Source organism: Pipistrellus hanaki (assembly GCF_964339955.1).
Source record: "Pipistrellus hanaki genome assembly, chromosome: 9".
NCBI classification, from domain to species: domain Eukaryota; kingdom Metazoa; phylum Chordata; class Mammalia; order Chiroptera; family Vespertilionidae; genus Pipistrellus; species Pipistrellus hanaki.
Window position 1 is genome coordinate 53664612 of NC_140511.1, and position 18458 is coordinate 53683069.

General features: G+C 47.9%; 1 protein-coding gene across 7 annotated transcripts in view; it reads right to left on the bottom strand.

Moving 5' to 3' along the window:
- PLEKHA7 (pleckstrin homology domain containing A7) overlaps positions 1-18458 on the bottom strand; it is a 203292-nt gene that overhangs the window by 40987 nt on the left and 143847 nt on the right. For all 7 annotated transcript variants that reach the window (XM_084895461.1, XM_084895459.1, XM_084895464.1 and 4 more), the window contains 4 exons: positions 18382-18454; positions 16899-16999; positions 11807-11982; positions 5415-5870 (listed from right to left, as the gene is read on the bottom strand). In XM_084895461.1, coding sequence (XP_084751587.1) covers positions 5415-5870; positions 11807-11982; positions 16899-16999; positions 18382-18454 — 806 coding nt within the window. The remainder of the gene's footprint in view (positions 1-5414; positions 5871-11806; positions 11983-16898; positions 17000-18381; positions 18455-18458) is intronic.

The window sequence follows — 18458 nt, forward strand, 5'->3', positions numbered from 1 at the left end:
TACCCCAAAAGAGTGCTCAGGGTCTCTTGCCCTCACACCCTGCTCTGTGGCTATGGGGCCTCCCTGCTCCAAAAGGCACCAAAGCAAACAGGAAATGCTGACACAGCCACTATAAAATGGTCGCCATCGGAATGTAAAATCAAATTTTATCATCAATTCCTTATCCAGCAGACCGTCCTCACCCTCACTTCCATATCAACTGTGTAGGACTTTCACTTCCTACTCTGCCCCTGGCTGATGTTTGAGTCCCTGATTCCACCCCACCCCCGCCTTTCTATTTTATAAAAAGTGTGCATTAATTTAAACACCAAGGGACAATAGAAGGCTGGCATTTCACACCAACCTCTTAGAATGTGCTAAGATTCTAAGGGTACGCCAGCCGGTTCCCCACAAACCATCACTAGAAAGGAGTGTATGGATGTGAAATATATATCTCCAAGTCCTGAAAGACCAGTTATAAACAATTTCTTGTGGTCTAGAGCCACACAAGATCCTAAGACAGCCCAACCAACCCTCCTTCCCATGTCCAACTTGCTCAATCTAATGAAATTAGCAAAGTCTTAATCAAACACAAAACAAGGATTTTCAAATAGAGGTGGTCCCTGCACTAAGCAGCCAGCTCAACTTATTTCTTGACAGTAAGAGATTCCAAATATATCTTTAAGAAAAGAAAAGAAAAAAGAAAAAACACAAAAACCCACAACTCTGGGAATGCAGGGCTCACTCAGTCCTTTCAAGACAGCAGTGAATGATCTAGAGACTGAGCCCTTTGCTTACTCAGAAACTGACAGCTTTCTTCCCGAAAGGGCAGTTCATACTCTGCCTTCCATCCCTCACTTTTGCTTTTCAGCCCACTGAGAAGGGCTTCTACCACTAGTCTGAAGCTCTTCTCACCGCGTGCTCAATGACCTCCAAGGAGGTCAACAGACTGTTTTCATCCACAGACCCGATGTCACCCTGCCCCTCAGATAAGAAGGGCTCGAACTCCCGTCTCACATCCTAGGAACAGCCAAATGCCTTCGCCAGCCACCTCTTATTGGCTGGTGTTGACTTCTCATCCTCCAGCTCCCAAGGGGCACCCCCACCCCCAAACACAGACCACTGTGGGTAGCAGAATAATGTGGGTTTGTGGGCTGCCAGAAACAGTTATGTGGAGACATTTCACCATGAATAACCTATAACTGCATAGCAGTCACTCAGCTTGTGGAATTCCTTCCGCCATACCGCTTTTCTCTGCCAATGCCTGGTGAACCATTCTCAGTCACAGTACCATGCCAGGCTGCTGCTGAAAGTCCACCAAAGGCTTACTTCCAAACTCTCCATCCGGAAATTCAGGCGCATCGGGGTCCACCCTTGCCCTTCCTATCTGCCCCAACGCCTGGTGTCTCCTGCTTTTGTCTCCCCACAGCCAGCTCCACACAGACTTCAGTTCCTAAGAGCTGCATAGAAGAGGAAACGGCTAACTTATCATGAGTTTCCCTCTGACCACAGTCTTCTCATGCAGGATCCCACTCCTGCTGCTAACTTCTAAGTGTTGGGGTACCATTTACACGCCGATTGCTCCCAATTGGCATGCCCAACCAGCCCTCAAACCCCAACATCCCCATCCACATCTAACTGCCTACCTGACATCTGCCCTTGGGTAGCTAATAGGTTTCTCAAACTTCTATGTCCAACATGGAAACCCTGGCTTCCCCAAAACTAGTTTCTGAACCCTCCCCACATCGGAACCACCCAGTTATTCATGTAAAAATTCTAGGGATCCTCTTTGTTCCTCCTTTTCTCTCATCCTGAACTTCCCATTCATGGACAAGTTTTGCTTTTTAAGCCTCTAAAATGCACTTCCAATCTCTTTCTGTTTCCGTTGTCACCCATCCCGGCCCCTACGACAGCCTCCTTCCTCCCCAGGCGCTTTGTGGATTATTAATCACATTATATCACTTACCTCCTAAAACCTTCCAGTGGTATCCCTGTTTGTATTGAGCAAGTAAAACTTACCCTGACCTTTAGTGCATTATATTTAGCTTTTAAAAGTGAGTTTTGTGTATGCACTGGAAGGAAAAGGTCTTAGCCTTAAGCCGTTTCTTTGTGCAACAACTGGAAAGGAGCAAGGTTGTTTGTTTTCGTTCATTTCCCCCCCCAAAGCACAGTCTGCTGTTGTGTACTTTATGTCTGACAGAGATAATTGGGGGGGGGGGGGGAACGACACTACAAAATATTTATAAAATTTGCCTCTGAAACATTTCTTTGTAGATCTTGTTTTTAATTGAGACAAATGTTTAAAAAGAAAAATGCATGCTTAAAGCATTGAACTTTTTTAAAATGGTGTTTTATTTTCATCTATTTTCTATCAGATAACATTTTATTTCTAAACTAGAGGCCTGGTGCACAAAATTCATGCACTTGGCAGGGTCGGGGGAGAGGAACTTGAGCCTGGTCTGTGCCCTCTCGCAGTCCAGGAGACCTGGGGGGATGTCCAACTGATGGTTTAGGCCCACTAAGCCATCAGTTGGACATCCTTAACATTGCCACAAAGGCAGGAGAGGTTCTCACCACTGCTGCTGTGCTCACCAGCCATGAGCCCGGCTTCTGACTGAGCGGCACTTCCCTTGTGGGAGCACACTGACCACCAGGGGCAGCTCCTGCATTGAGTGTCTGCCCCTGGTGTCCAGTGCGCATCATAGTGACCAGTCATTCCACCATTTTGTCATTTGCATATTAGCCTTTTATTATACACTATTGGAGGTGGTTGGCACTCTTCAGATGGGTATGTACTTTTATTGTATAATCTTCTCAAAATTAAACTGAACTTTTCAGGTTAAAGCAGTAGATACTGAAACAGCATACCCTCATAGAGCAGCAGAAAGAACTCTGGATTTAAGGTACTTGTGGCCCATAGAAAATAGTCTCCTAAATTTCAAAGTCCAAATATGAGAATTACCAAACCCTGTGATTGTGGGGTCCCATCATGCTTTTAAATCCAGGAGGAAAAAAAAGCTATCACCAAAGCCTTGTGTTAATTCTTATTATGTATGTAACTGTGGAACCAGCCTTTAAGGATGGGCCCACAAGTAATTGATTTATAACTTCGAGACCAAGAATAGAATATTATTAGATAATTTAATCAAGCCTTTTGTCTCCTAAAATCTAATGCCTATTGTAGAAAAGCATTAGTATATTAGGACCAACAGAGTTTGAGTTAAAAATGAATGTTTACTCTTATTGAAGAATAAACATGTCAATATTTTTCGATTTGTGTTAAATCACTCAAAAGATTAATTTGAACTTGAAGGGTTTTAATGCTAGAAATCGATCTATCCTTTGCTCTCCCGGTATTGTTCATGCCTGTCCTTCATTGTTTACATGCTCTTCTGCCCAGACTGTTAATGCTACCTATAGGGGCCCTTTCGGGGCTGACAAATGTAATAGTTTAGCTTTTTCCTCTAATATTGGTCATGACTTCAACATTCCTAAAGACATAGTTCCTTCAAGGAACTATGTCTTTATATAAAAACATTTATATAAAAACATAATGTACTAACTTTCTGCCTACTCAGATCTCTTCTCTGTCATGCCCTTATATTTCTTGTTAAGATATATACTACTTTTTATGCTACTCCTTTTATTATTTTTAATATATTTTTTATTGGATCTTTACAGAGAGGAAGAGAGAGGGATAGAAAGTTAGAAACATTGAGGAGAGAGAAACATCGATCAGCTACCTCCTGCACACCCCCTACTGGGGTTGTGCCCACAACCAAGGTACATGCCCTTGACTGGAATTGAATCTAGCAGGCCAACGCTCTATCCACTGAGCCAAAATGGTTAGGGCTTATGCTACTCCTTTTAGAAACTGAAAATTCTAGTTTCACTCGTTTTTTATATTAATAAACATTTTGAATGTGTACCCCTGTATATGTGAGCAATTAAATCTTGACCTTTTAAAGTCATAGCTAATAATCAACTTTAAGAGTTGATATCTTTTGACCATTTATATGAGGCTTGTTGTTGTATTCTGTACATGGCTGTAAATTATGTGCATTTCCTCTGTGTTTATGTTCACTAGCTGAATTTTATTTAAATTGTGAAAATTTTAAAAATTAAAATATACTTATAAAAAAAAATCCTTCCAGTGGTTCCCCCTGTTGCTTTTTCAAATAAAACCCAAACTCCTTACATTAATCTGACGATGTGCACATTAATCTGAGGACCCAGTTTTCCCAGCCCATTCAGCAGGAACGTCACTTACAACCACCTTGTCCAGCACCGAGCACAGCAGTGCCCTCCCGGGTCCTTGAGCAGAGCTTCCGTTTTCCATAAGGATACCAAATGTCCCAGTGAGGATGGGAAAGCATCTCAGCTATGACACAAAAGGCCCTCCTTCTCCCGGTCTGGCCTACAACCATGTCTACCAATTGCTTAGGGGGATCCACTGTGACTTCTCCACCATCTACCCTCACGACTGTCCACCTGGACCGGATTAAAGAGGTTACACAACCTGCATGCCGGAAAGCAGGCCTGTGCTATTCCCCTGGGAGCACTGCTGCCTGCAGAGCCTGCAGGTGGAGAGCCCGCTCGCCAACAGGGAGAATGAAGTGTGGCAGTCAGCTCACGTTTACCAGGCCGCAGCAGATGCGGCCTGAGCTCTGGTACTTCCCAGGGTCTTTCTGGCGCAGGGGGCACTTTCTGAACGCACCCAGGCCTTGCTCTCACCTCTACAGTCGGTGGTTTGTTTCACAAGCCTGAGGACAGTGAGGGGGGTTTGCAGTCTTTACAATGAAGGCAAAACACAGAGGCTTCTGGGGACAATGGAAGCTTCACGTTCATAAATGTGCCCTAATTAACCTAAAATGATAATAAAGTACAGACAATGCTTTGCAAATAGCAAGGATTCACGTGCCCTAAATCACTGAAAACTGCTTCTTGAAGGGATGGGCATGGTGAAGCCTAAGTCAGCAGTGTCTAAGTGCCACTCTATGTGCTGGAAGTTAAAAACGGGCCTGCACTTACTCTAGTTTCTGTAACTACTTCCTGGATGCAGAGAAGGAGCAGGTAAAGGGAGAAGAGGAGTTACTGTCAATATAGGCTGACTGTCTCAAAGTGCATTCCCTGGGGAACAAAGAACTTCATGCTATCTCGTGTGGCTTGGGAGGCCTGCAGGCCCAGATTTGAACAATGTCTTTGCTACTTCTCTGTGTGCCCTGAGTAGGTTCCTTCCCTTCCCCCAGCCTCAGTCTCCTCATCTATAAATTGGGACTATTCCCCCTCCCTGCAGAATTGTTATGGGATTTTTTTGAGATAATGGAGGGAGAGAGTTTAAGGCCAGCGTTACCCAGTGCATGCTGGGTAAATGACAGCGACAGTTACTGCGTTATTTTGCTCATAGGTAGCAGCGATTTAGCTCTATTACTGACCTCCTGCCATCCCCCTTCTGGGATTTCGCCCAGTGCTCCACCTGGGCCAGGCTGCTCTTCCTCTGGCTGTGCTTTTCATGGCTGGTCCTGGGAGGAAAGGCCCGCGGGTATCCGCCAGTCCCATTCTGCTCTCCTGGGCCATACGCGATGCCATTCTTCTCTGCCCTCTGGGGCTGTGCCTGCTGGCCTCTCAGGCCGCCGGGTAAATCCACGAATAAGGCATCCTCCTCAGCCGGCGAGTACGGGGACCTGGTCTTGCTCCTGTCCCTCCTGCCCTCGGGTGGGTGGGACCGGTACCGTTCTTCCTCTTGCTCCCGCCTCTCGTAGCCGTAGGAGTCCTCGTGGCGGCGATGAGGACAATCCCTCGCGTGTCCGGGTCCCACGCGGCCGCACTCACGACAGGACTCTGCGTGGTTGACCTGGGGGACTGCCTGCCGCTCCAGCTTCTCCAGGTCCCTGCAAGGATGACAGCAGTACATTCAGCCCGATCCAGACAGCACAGCTGGCAGCCAACGCACCCCCCGGGCACTCATATTACCTCCAGACCTTTGCACGGGCTGTTCCCTCTGCCTGGACCACCTTTTATGCCCAGTCCCTCACTCCACCCACTTAAACGTCTACTCCTTGGAGGTCTGACCGAAATGTTACCACCTCCTGGAAGCCACCCCAGCCACATGGACCCAGTCTAGATCAGCACCTTCACCGTCCATGGTCACCCTGGACCAACTGGCCCAAGTAGACTGAGTTCCATCAGGCGAGAGGCCCATCCTGCCAAGCATCAGATGCCCAGAACTTGTGTGCAGAGACTGTTACAGAACAAGCACTCTGAGTGAGTAAATGATACAATGACAGTCTCATACTTTGCCATATTGCCATCTGCCTGAGGTGGTCCAGCTTGGACAGAAAGCCTCTGAGCCCACTGGCTGCCAGCACGGCCCCAAGAGCAATGGCAGCATAAGGAACATTCCCACTATCTGGTACCAGGGGCACAGCAGCGGCTCTGCAAGCTTTGCAGAATTTAGACTGGGGAGGCAAAGAGGGGTAAACACTCCATCCCAGAAGGACCAGGAGAATTACCGGAGACCCTTGAATGGGGCATCCAGTTTATGTGTACCCCATGGTGACAAAGTCCTGGCCTTGAGATCCATCACTCTTCAAGCGGCCAAGCCAGAGATCTCTCCATTTCAACATGAAAGCACACAATGGAAATGCTGCTGCATTTACATCTGGGCGGCCAGACCCACGGGGCCTTGCAACGGCCACATAACCTCAGCTACCAATACTTAGCACAGATTCAAGGCAAAACCAATTCGGTCTGGGAGCTAAAACGGAATTAAAATGTCAGTAAAAAGTGAAAATACACCCCCTAACACAGGGTCTACTTCTTAGTGTGTACTAACTGTTGGCCTTAACTTGGCCTGGAGAATAGGAACACAACCCCATATCCCATGTGCTCCTGACTTTTCCATAAAAAAACAAAGCTTTGCAGGAAACAACAACAAACTCTGGACAGCCTTTTATCTAACACTAGGGGACCTCTTTGCCCCCACTTCCTATACCTTCTGGTAACAGCATTTCAATTTTCATTTGGGGTGTGGAAGCTGCCCACTGTTCTATTCCCTGCCCAGCTGAGGCTCCAAAGTCTCTGTGACTGGTTCAGGGGTGGACACATGACTTAATCCAGGCCAATCAGAGGTAGCCCTGGGACACTGGTTGGAGCTGGTCTTGCACTGCTACAACTGTGTGGAAAGCAACTATTTGAAAATAAGACCAACGCCAAGGAAAGCGGATGGAGAGAAACAGGATCCTAAATGCTGAGCTCCTAGATTTAGCCATACCTAAACCAGGTAAATATTTGTATTTTTTGTTTGTGAACCAATAACTTGTCTTTCTCATTAAGCAAGTTTGAGTTTGGTCTCTGTTACTTATAGTGGAAGGAATCCTATTATATCATTTCATAATGACATATTTAGATGATGATCTTTGAGGGCCTTTTCATTCCTATAAGCTCCAGCAGTAGGAACATATAGGAACTATTTAGGTTCTACACTTTTAGAAAAAGCAATTCTTACAGTAAATTTATGAAGTGACAACTCTGCTTCACAATGTACACATTCTAGGTCAAAGCCAGACGATCCTAACACCCCATCTAATAAACTGTTCCCATAAACTGACTTCAAATCGTGGAGTGTGCCAAGCTTTTCCATCTTATAACTGTCAATCTTAGTCCTATTGTACGTCTACACATGAGGCACACACCCTTGTGTATGTGAGTCCTTTCTGAAGATAAATTTGATAGGGAATGACAAATCCTTCTCTTCAGATTAGCACCAACATTTACTACAAAACAAGGCTTTAGAGAACAGCTAAAAGAATGGTAGTCTGGCAGCATTCTAGGCCCTAAGACTTGGGGTTGTGAACAACTCCTAGTCCCATGGCTGCTGGGTCATAGAGGAAATGCCTTTGTGGTCAAAATGTTTGACTATAGCTCTACGGGTAAGAAAGGGGAGGTAATGCTCCCTACTCCACCCGACTTCACCATTGAATTTACTAAGTTATAGGCTTGAAGGCAAAAATGTTTTTTGGCTTTCTCCTTGTCTCCTTCTATTTCCAACAATTTAACACATGACTTTTCGAATCAGGAGACCTGTCACAAAATAGATTTGCCATGCTCGGTAGAGCACAGTGATGGGAAAGAATGAAGCACCCTCAGCTGTCAATGACTGTGTCTCTCAGACGCTGGCCGTGCAGGGCATCGATGTGTAGGTAAGATGACACAGCCTTTCCTGTGCAGGCCAATGCAATCACTGCAAGCACCTGGAGTCAGATATTGTTCAAATCATGGGACATTTCTGACATTTGGTGACCATTTGGACCATATATATCACTTCCCGAGCACAACAAACCCAGAGGGCACATGTTTTTGATCTAGTCAGGCCTGGACTCAAGTGCTGGCTTCACCCCAATATACGCTGGGTGCCTCTGGGCAAGTTCCTCTGGTTTCAGGTTCCTCCTATGCAAAATGGGGACACCAGCCCCTGCCTTCCTTGACTGTTGGGGACAATGCACAGAATAAGCACAGCGCATGTCTGGCGCACAGTGTGTCTTCACATGCAAATGGGTTACCTCCCAACATCTATTCTCCCCTCCTGCCTTATCCCAATATTTGTTAAAGCAGCAATGTACCCAGCAAAAAAAACATACATTTCCCAACCTGCCGTGGGATGGAGGGTGATCATGTAACTAACACAGATCCAGCCAATAAGACGTACGCAGACATCTTCGAGTATTTAAAAGAAGGCACCTTAGCTGGCTTAGCTAACCTTCCCTTCCTCCTACCTAGAATGCAGCTTCTGTGTGGGAGAGCAAGGTGACAGCAATGTGAATGAAAGCCACCTGCTGAAACCTGGGTAAATAGCAAGAGTCGAGCTCCTGATGGCATCACGGAGCTGGTATACCGGCCTGGATTCCTGTTCTGTGAGAAAACGAACGCCCAATTTGAGTGCACCATCCTGAATCAGGTTGTCCTATGACTAGCAACCAAATGCAATCCCTGAATTAGGGGCTTAGCCTTTTATTTGCAGGGGCTATGCCCATTTTCAGCAGATCACAGCCATGCTCTCTGTCTGCTTTCAGCAGATTCTTATTTCCACTGCAAGTGGGAAGAGAACGCATCTCAGACCAGGATCCTTCTCTCTCGTTCCTTTTCTTCACAAGAAGTTGGAAGGTAACAACATATTAAGCAACTGTGCACTGGTTATCATTTTATTCGATCCCAAACTCTTATCTCACCAGGAAATAATAGCATTCCCCTCTATCTTAACGCTAAACACACACATTAAAACTCATCCGAAGACTCAGGTGGGCAGAGGAATGACAACATGGAGCGACCTGGTTGGACCTTGGTCCTATTGTTGGATACAGCCCCTCTGTTGCAGTCCCACTGGAGGATCCCTGCCGGTTCACCTCACCTAAACAACAAGACGAGCAGCCGAGAACCAGGGCCAGGCCACTGACATTCTTGGAGAGTCTGGTCTGTGCCAGGTCAGTGGCAGAAGCCCTGTCCTGAGAGCCCGGCTCAGCCTGTGTTGACAGATGATGCCAAGTCCCAGCACTGACCCTCAGCCTTAGGAGGACAGTGAGCTCCAAAGCAGGACCCACGCTGGACACAGTCCACGGACTTGCACAAAAGGGCGAAGAGAAAGGGACTCGGAGTCTCTAGGGAGCCCTAAGACAGGTTTGCTCGCTTGAATTCGCTCCTAGCATTTGAGGGAGAAAACGGCTGGGAAGGAAGACAGGAGTCCGTTTCTGCTTCTCCCCAGAGTTAACTAGGTCAGTCCTCCTGGGAGGGGAAAAGGTATCTGGCTACCTTTCATGTTCTGCTCTGAATGAACAATAGAGGGCTGGCAGCTCTGAGCACACTCCGCAATCCCCAGGCTGCCCGCTCCTAGAGAAGGGCAAGGCCGAAGAATAAATGAACCTCTAGACTGCCCTGGTGAGGTGCCTCTTGCCTCGGCAGAATGGCTGTCGGCAAAGTCTCCTGTGCGACAAACCAGACGAAGAAGAGAGGAAAGGTATTCTATGCTGGCTGGGTCTCCTCATTCTGCTCATTCCAGCCCGGAGAATCCTTCCCTCTTCCTTCTACCTTAGCAAGTGGTGCTCTGCCGCCCCAGATCAACCTGGGCTCCTCTGCAGCCCTGGCACAGGCCACACCTACTCACCTCCCATCGCCCTTCATGGCAGGCACAGTACTGGCTCATTCAGTATCTGTGGCCAATGCTTGGTTCTTATTACCAAATGCTGGGTCCTATTGTGTGCCACAGACTCGACACAGCCCATCTCTAATGCCTGCAAGGTTAGTACTGTCAAGTCCAGAGAGGCTGAGGGCAGTCAGATGCCTGCTGGATTACTTACAATAAATTATCTCTGCTGGAATGGGGATGATGGCAGCAACAGCCATCACTGACTGCACACTCAGTAAGTGCAAAACCCTCAGCCAAGCTCGGTACATGCATGACCTCTTCTTATCATTGTACAAACCCACAAGGCTAGCGATAGTCTTACCCTTTCATTACAGGTAATGAAAGCGAAGCTCAGAGAAGTTCACCATCTTGCCTTGGATTATGCAACCAGTGACACAAGCAAGACTCAAACCTCACCTGGTTCGACCCCAAAGCCCTGCACCTGGCTAAGCATTCATGACTTCTGCCAAGTGGCCAAGGGCTTGTCCAACCTCAGGTATTCCTGCTACACTTGATCCAAAGCGATCAGAATTTGGAAGGTCAAATATTCAGTTCTCTGAAGAGAGTGCAGAGAGCCATTTCTGAGCAGGCTGAGTCCCCACACACCAGTCCCACAGCACTGCTCAGATTGTCTGGGACATCCCAAGTCCTTATCTGAACATCTCACAGATAGAGTTTCTATAGATGTTTGGTTCATCTATCCACCCACCCACCTGCCCAGCCAGCCAAACACCCATGCACCCACTCAATAACTGAATATTTACTACATGCCAGGCACTCTTCTCATTTTCAAGGAGCTTATAGTTTAGTTGGGGCAACAATCAAAAACCAGGCCCATGTAACATTAGCGTGAAAGTTCTATGCATAAGGAAAGCAGAGCGCTACAAGCAGGGACATCGAACACACTGAAGGGTCAGGGAAGGAGGAAATAACATCTCTAGACTAAGACCTGGAGGATGTACTGAAGTTATCCTCATAAGGGTGAGGGCTGGGGGAGCAGCTGAGCAAGGCCCTGAGGGATCCTACTGCCTCCAGAGATGGACCACTATCTACCTCCCAGATGCCACCACAGTCTACTCCACCCCTTGCTCTGATTCAGCAGTACTCCCAAGCTCCTGTTTCTTGAGCAAACCAAGCTCTCTCCAGGAGCCACCCACAGCCAACAGGTCCAGGAATTTCAAGATCCCTGATTGTACCCTCACTTTGCCCTCTGGAGGGAAGGGGCGGTTGGAACATAGCATGGTGGGCAGTCTGTGGCTCAGTTTGCAAGATCTTTTTTGCCCTCTCTCTCCTCCCCAACTGGCGTCCCAAGGTTGTCCCGTCTACCACCCAGAGGAGAAGAAAAAAAAAAAAAAGAAACGCACACCAAGTTCCAAGGCGGTGTAACCTGGGCAGTCATGTCACTCTCCCAGCCTCTGTTTACTGACCGTGGACCAGTCCACGCCCAGGGGACCTCCCGGCTGGGACAGGCAACACGCGTGGCATTGTCCTCCAGAAGAATTCATTGTTGATTGAGAAGGACTTCCCAGAGAGGGCAATGCTTAACACCAGTAGGTTAATGGTGAAGCTTGGGGCGCTCAGGAGTTCTTGTTTGGGTCCCCCATCCTAAGGTAGGAAGCACTTGCCCAGGGACCCTCTGCTGGGACTGACCTCTTCAGCGACGACCGTGACAGCACCTGCGCAGCCTGGTTCATGGCCCGGACCCAGGCGTTCATGTCCTCCTGGGTGTCGGCACTGAAGTAGTAGGTCCTCATGCCCGACTGCTCGGCCTGAGAGCCCCCGGCGGAGGAGTGATAGATGAGCGCTCGCATCCCCAAGTGCACAGCCTGTAAGAGGGAGACGGAAACCCGGGAGAGGGAGGTTAGCACGCATTTCACTTCCAGGAGCAAAAACAAGGAGACGCGGAACCACGTTCTCCCCTCTTCCGGAGACTGAAAGCCCAGGCTCCAGCCACTTGTTCCCACACCTGGAAAACGCCACAGCTGGAGTCCCCCCTCTCAGGGCAGTCAGGCCCAGTGACCGCTGTGCCTACTCCCCCACAGGAAAGCCGTGCAGATGTTACCGGTTTCTGACTTATCTTACTCACCCACATAGGGAGGGACACACCCCCAAAGCTTATGTGAGAAAGGCTTTAAATAAACCCTCACTCCCTGGAAGCGGATTCTTGGGAATCTCTGTTTTGGTTCTTCCAAAGCACACAATTGCTGGAATTGAGTCAAAACTCAGCCGCAACAGCAGGCAGCTGGGTGCAGTTCTTCACTGCACTTTGCAGTTTGGGCATGAGATGTGCTGCATGCCAATCAAAGAGGCTGCTATTCGGGCTCTCCCAAGAGGCACTACAAAGCTGGAAGGAGCCAACATCTGACTGAAAATCCCTGTGTACCTACTATGTGCTAGGGAGCCTCGCTAGGGGTGCTTTCAGGGGTATCCTTGCAAAGAGCCTGTGCAGAGGCATCAGGAATGCCCTCTGAGAAGCACCTGGGGCAGTTTCCAAACCAGGGGCAAGAAATGTCCTGGACCTTCAGGCCGTTGCCTCTGGCTGGAGGGAACGTGTAAGTGGGAGTGGCTAAAAAAGGGCTGAAGAGACAAGCTGGGGCTTTGTCAACCAGCACTGGGCTTTATGCTGTAGGCAGTGGGGAGCCATGGAAGGGCTTATGGTGGGAGCACCACCTCAGCAGATGTGAAACTTAGGAACAGTGCAGAGGATGGACTAGAGACTGCAGAGGGGCCTGGGGGCTGGAGCCAACACTCCGGAGCACTTGCTATGCACTAGGCACTGTTCTGACAGGGAGTAGGTTACCGAGGGGAGGGGTGATGGCTGCTGAGGTGGACTAGTGACCGAGACAGGGGAGAGGAAGAGATGGATTCAAAAAAGACACAAAACAAAATTGAAGTGGGAGAGGAAAAAGACAGCTTTCATGTTCTCTTCTTATTTCCTAATAACCCCCAGGCTGATGATGCAGAGTCTGTAATATCAGCCCCAGGAAGGCGAGGACTTTGTTCTTCGCACTGCTGTATCTCCAGGATCTACATACTGCCAAGTGAAACCACGGACAGAAAACAAGATGGTGGAATATAAATCGGTGAAAACCTCATCTCTTGGCTGGAGTTCAGCCAGAATTCAGCAAGGGGTCTTAATTTCTAGGAAGGGGGGGGGAAACCACATGAAACCTTTGACAGTTTGATGAATCCTGTGAATTCTTCTCAGAATGCTTTTAAGTATACAATTAAAATAAAGGAAATATATTATGTTGAAATATAGTTACCAAATATTTTTAACTATTGTGAAGAAGTGATACAGGTGCTTCTTTTTTTTTTTTTTTTTTTATATATATTTTATTGATTTTTATACAGAGAGAAAGGGAGAGAGATAGAGAGTTAGAAACATCAATGAGAGAGAGTCATCGATCAGCTGCCTCTTGCACACCCCCCACCGGGGACATGCCCACAACCAAGGTACATGCCCTTGACCGGAATCGAACCCGGGACCCCTCAGTCCCCAAGCCGATGCTCTATCCATTGAGCCAAACCGGTCCCAGCGATACAGGTGCTTCTTTAATAATATACCATAAAACAATAATTACTGTCATTTCAAAGTAGGGATGCTCATAAATGATATCTCAAGATATTTACATCAATGATAATGTGGCATGAGCATCTTTCTGATTTCTAGTGGTGACCAAGGCACAGGTGCTGCTGGTACTTATTAAGGCCTACTTCCTTAACCAAAGGAAACACTATAGGTTAAAAAAGGAAGATATGATTTATCCACTGGCACTATGGAGTCTGCACACTCAGGTCAGGTCCCCTTGGTCTTGAGAGAGGGAGAATGGCTCAAAGGAGAAAGTGAAAGCATTTTCCCACAGAAGATCCTTGGACCCTTGGCTTGGCGGGGATGTTTTGTGCTCCAGATCCTGGACCCGAAGGGCCAAGCTTGCTCAGAGGTGACCAATAGGCCGAGGGTGGCCGTGTATCCAACAGATCTTTGGGGAGGTGCCCCCGCTGAGCCAGCAGAGCGGGCGGATGTCTCAGAGAGCCTGGTGTGGCTCACCCTGCAGATCCGGCTGTATTCAGGGTCCATCTAGCATCCAGCATCCCTGTTTATGAGTAGGGACTGCCAGGCTGCAGGCACAGTTGCGGGGAAAGACCAGGAGGGGACCATAAAACCTTTCAGCCTGTGCCTATCCACCACTATAGCTAAGGCTGAATGATCTCAAGCAAGGTGCCCTAGCAACACTCAAGAGAACTCCAGCTCTGGAAATAGAGAAGAACTGACATTAGAAACAGGCATAAGGCCCTTGACACCAAATACTGTCCATTCCTCAGTAACTATGTCCAAGAACATGGGTCCTGCCCTGCCCCAGGGACACCCCATTTGACCTCTGGAGGGGACAGTCGGGGAAAGAGATGCTGTAACCCAAAGGGAAAGGGTACCTTTTCATACTCAGGAAAGCAGTCCTTTCTGGAGAACCAGATCTGCCAGTAGTAGCTTTTCTCTGCTCTCAGACCATAAGGGTCTCGCCTGAAAGCCCCCCTGCCCCAGCACATGCATGTCTTCCATCTCCCAGATAAAAAGATTTTTCTTAGTAGAGTCTAAGAAAAAAAAAATTTAAAGAAAGGAATTTATGACACATAAAAGATGTTTTCCTAGAATCTATTTTCACAACTCCTCAGAAAGTGTTAAGATGGAATATAAATAGATATGATCAGTTACTTTGAGAATATTCCAAATGCTACCCAGTCCCCAAAATCACATTCAACATCATTACCCAGATGGCTTGCCCAGAGCAACACTCGACCCTGGAAAGGAAGGTTTTCTTAGCAAACTGGTTTCAGAGCCCACAATAAGCAGGAGAGACTTCTGAATAATTACAGAGAAGAATGTTGCTAAAATGATAACAATGAACATTAAGTCTAATTACCTCGCACCCCTGACCATGTCCGTGCAGGAGGTAACCAAAATAAGAGGAAGAGAAAGAAATTGTCTTCCCTCCCTGGAATTCAATCGAAAGAGGACATAGTTCAGGTTTGAGGTCTGTCTCCATCACCTTCCAGCCCTGTGACTTTGGGCAAGTGTCTTTAGCACTCCAATCCTCTTGTCCCTGACCTATAAAATGAAGCTAATAATACTGACCTCACCAGCTCCCCACAAGCACTCACTGAGCTAACATGGATAAAAGCGCTTCTCAAACCATCAAAGGTCTTGCAGATATAAGGCAATACCATATATTGCAACACAAAGTGGGAGAGCATCCAAGAATCAAACCACCGCAATTCTGGCGTCATGAGGAGAGTGACAGGGGAGGGAGACAGACAGCTCACACCTGTTGATGAACAAAGCTGAAGCACAAGCTCGGGAAGGAGGTGGAGGAAAATGAGACTTGACTTTCCAACCACCACAGTGGACCCCAGAGCAAAATGCTGATGCAGACAATCACCTGCCAATGATGCCTTTGGACACTGCATACCAACCCTTTCCTTTAACCCTCCCGGAGAACAGAAGGTGTGTTTCTGTGTGCTTTCCATGATCCTTTCACTATCTGTAGCTGGGACACTTGGCTTTTGGTTTTTTTTTTTACACAGAGGGAGAATAGACAGAGACATCGATGAGAGAGAAACATCCATCAGCTGCCTCCTGTACACCTCCAACTGGGGATGGGCCCACGACCAAGGTACATGCCCTTGACCTGGAACCGTTCAGTCCTCAGACGCTCTATCCACTGAGCCAAACGGGTTAGGGCTTGACTTTTGTTCAACTCCTCTCTAATAGCTACTGCCTAGTATTCATCTTGTACCCTCAACATGGAAATAGCCAAGCTATATAAGTAGTGTAGGCAGGAGCCCAGACCCCAGCTTGAATGCATGTCGTTGCCTTGTATCCTGAGCAGCGTGAGAGGTGTTCCCCGTGGTTACTGGCACCAGCAGCCACTTGCTTCAGTGAGACTTCCACTCCAACTGCCAATAATGTTGACCTTCAACCCCTCCACCCTCACCATCCCCAGGAATCTAAGAAATATCAGCAGTGGAGGAATTGTGGAGGACACTGAAAGAGAGGGCCTCAAGGTGCCCAAGTTTGGGCCTAACCACACCTTCCCAGAGCCTCCACACTTGGCTGCAAAGAGGCCAGAGGCTGACAAAGGATGGCCGTCAGGTATCCTGGCACCACTCACTCCACACGGCATGGCGATGAAGGAAAGGAAAAAGGGGTTTTAAGGGGAAAGGGATTTCCCTGGGAATCTCCAGTGATCAAGAAAGTAAACCAAATTGGATTCTAATTGCTTTCCGGCAATATACTAATAAACACAATGGCCAAACCCGAAAATCTTTTCAACAGGCAGGCCCCCTAACCCTCATTGTAAATTTTCATAATATAACCGATATAAATCCATTAGGAGGGACCATCCTTTGTACTCAATGGCTGGATGCTAGTTAGACTGGCTGATTACCGTGATAAGAAAGCAAGAGAAGGGCTGTGTCCAATATGCAATCTCAGGACTAACAGAGAGAGGAAAAGAGGGGTCTAAATATTTGAGCAAGGCTGGGGAGTCAGGAGCTCACATACAAATGAAAGCACTGGTGACGTGATATTACTCGTGTATGAAGAATTTATAACTGTTAACATGAGTGAAACTCTCTAGCTTACCTTCTTCCCCCTCCCACAAAAAGAACTGCTTTTAGTGAAGCCTTATTTGGGAACACAGCTTCCTAGGGCACGTGAACCCTAGAGGAGAGAGGGCAGTACCTTAAAGGAATACTTGCGACTTATGCGGTCCTCAGGGCCCACCGGCGATATGACGTAGCTGGGCAGAGGAATGCTCCCAAGGACCACTTCTTCTCGGCTGTCTTTGGATGGAAAAACACATCAGAATAGCCTTCTGTGGCACCTCCCTCGGGTTGGTCCACCCCACCGCCCTAGTTCAGGGCTCCTTCTCTCTCCCCAGGAGGACTGCCCTCACTGACAGTCCAGGCAGCTGTTCCCCTGGGACCTTTGTTCTAATGCTAGAACCACAGGTGACTCAGACAGGGCCCTCTCCCTAAGGGCCGAAACAGACATGTAAACACACTCAACTCAACTGCTAACTCCTAAAATACAACATACGCCAAGTGCTGCGGGAACAGAGGCAGAGGTGACACACAGTCTGAGGATGGCGAGACTTCAGAAGGTAATATGTAAAGTGTCATCACGGATGGGGAAGGGCATTCTGGATGGAGCTAACCACACAGGCAGTTAGAGCATCTGTGAAGCATCCTACCTTCCATCTCCATCCTCCTCCTTCTCCTAATCATCACACCATAGGCCGCTTCCTGCAGACAGTGAGTGATCCTGTCTCTCTCCTACTCAAAGGCAGTTTGGACACATACTGCCCATTGGACACAGAATGAAACCAACTTCCTCTACCCGGTGTCACAGCCCTTACCCACCTCCTGAGCCTCATCTCCTGGTACAGCCTCCATGTGAGACTCACTCTGGCCTCCCAGGTCTGTCACTCCACTTTCTTCTGCTTCTAGAACTTCTACTCAAGTTATTTCCCCTGCCAGTAATGTCCATTCCCCACCTTCCCCCTGCCCCCAACACAAGCAAAGCAGTACCTGTCCTTCAAAGTCCAACTCAAGTCCTATCTCTTCTAAGAAGCCACCCCAATGCTCCAACATGCACTTAACTCCTTAGGTCCCCTAAACTGCCTACGATCTGGATGCCTTCCAACGCTCCTATCACTCCCAATCTTGTCTTTAAAGAAGGCTATCTCTTCCTCCACACTTTGAGGCATACCTTCCTTCTCACTGCTGCACAGCCTTCCTCTATGTACTGGGGTCCCATAAATGTTCACACGGCCAACTCAATCCACCAGCTGTCCGTCCAATATCCCAATGGATAAGTCCAGACAACAGGTTACAAAATACAACGATTTACCTACACTTGCCACCTCTCTGTCAAAGGTGTGCTTGTGTCCTGAGCGGGGCAGAAGCTGACACAACTGCAGATCCTGAGACCCTAAGTAGTAGCACACTAGATTCTGCTTTATTTTAATTCAATAAATGGAACTTCCAGAGCTGGGACTTGCAAACATGATGTCACCAACCATCCATATATGTAAAAGTGAACACCTCTGGGGATTAGCAGGTTACTAATGAGCTCAGTCACTGAATCTGAGACAACTACCATTTGCATCACTTCACCATCCATCTCCAGCACAGAGCCCATGGTGGCTCGAGCCTCAACTCACCTTTATAGTAAAACAAGCAATAATCAGCAAGCACAAACCACCTCCTTTTCCACAGCCTCATCCCAGAGCTGTCCTGC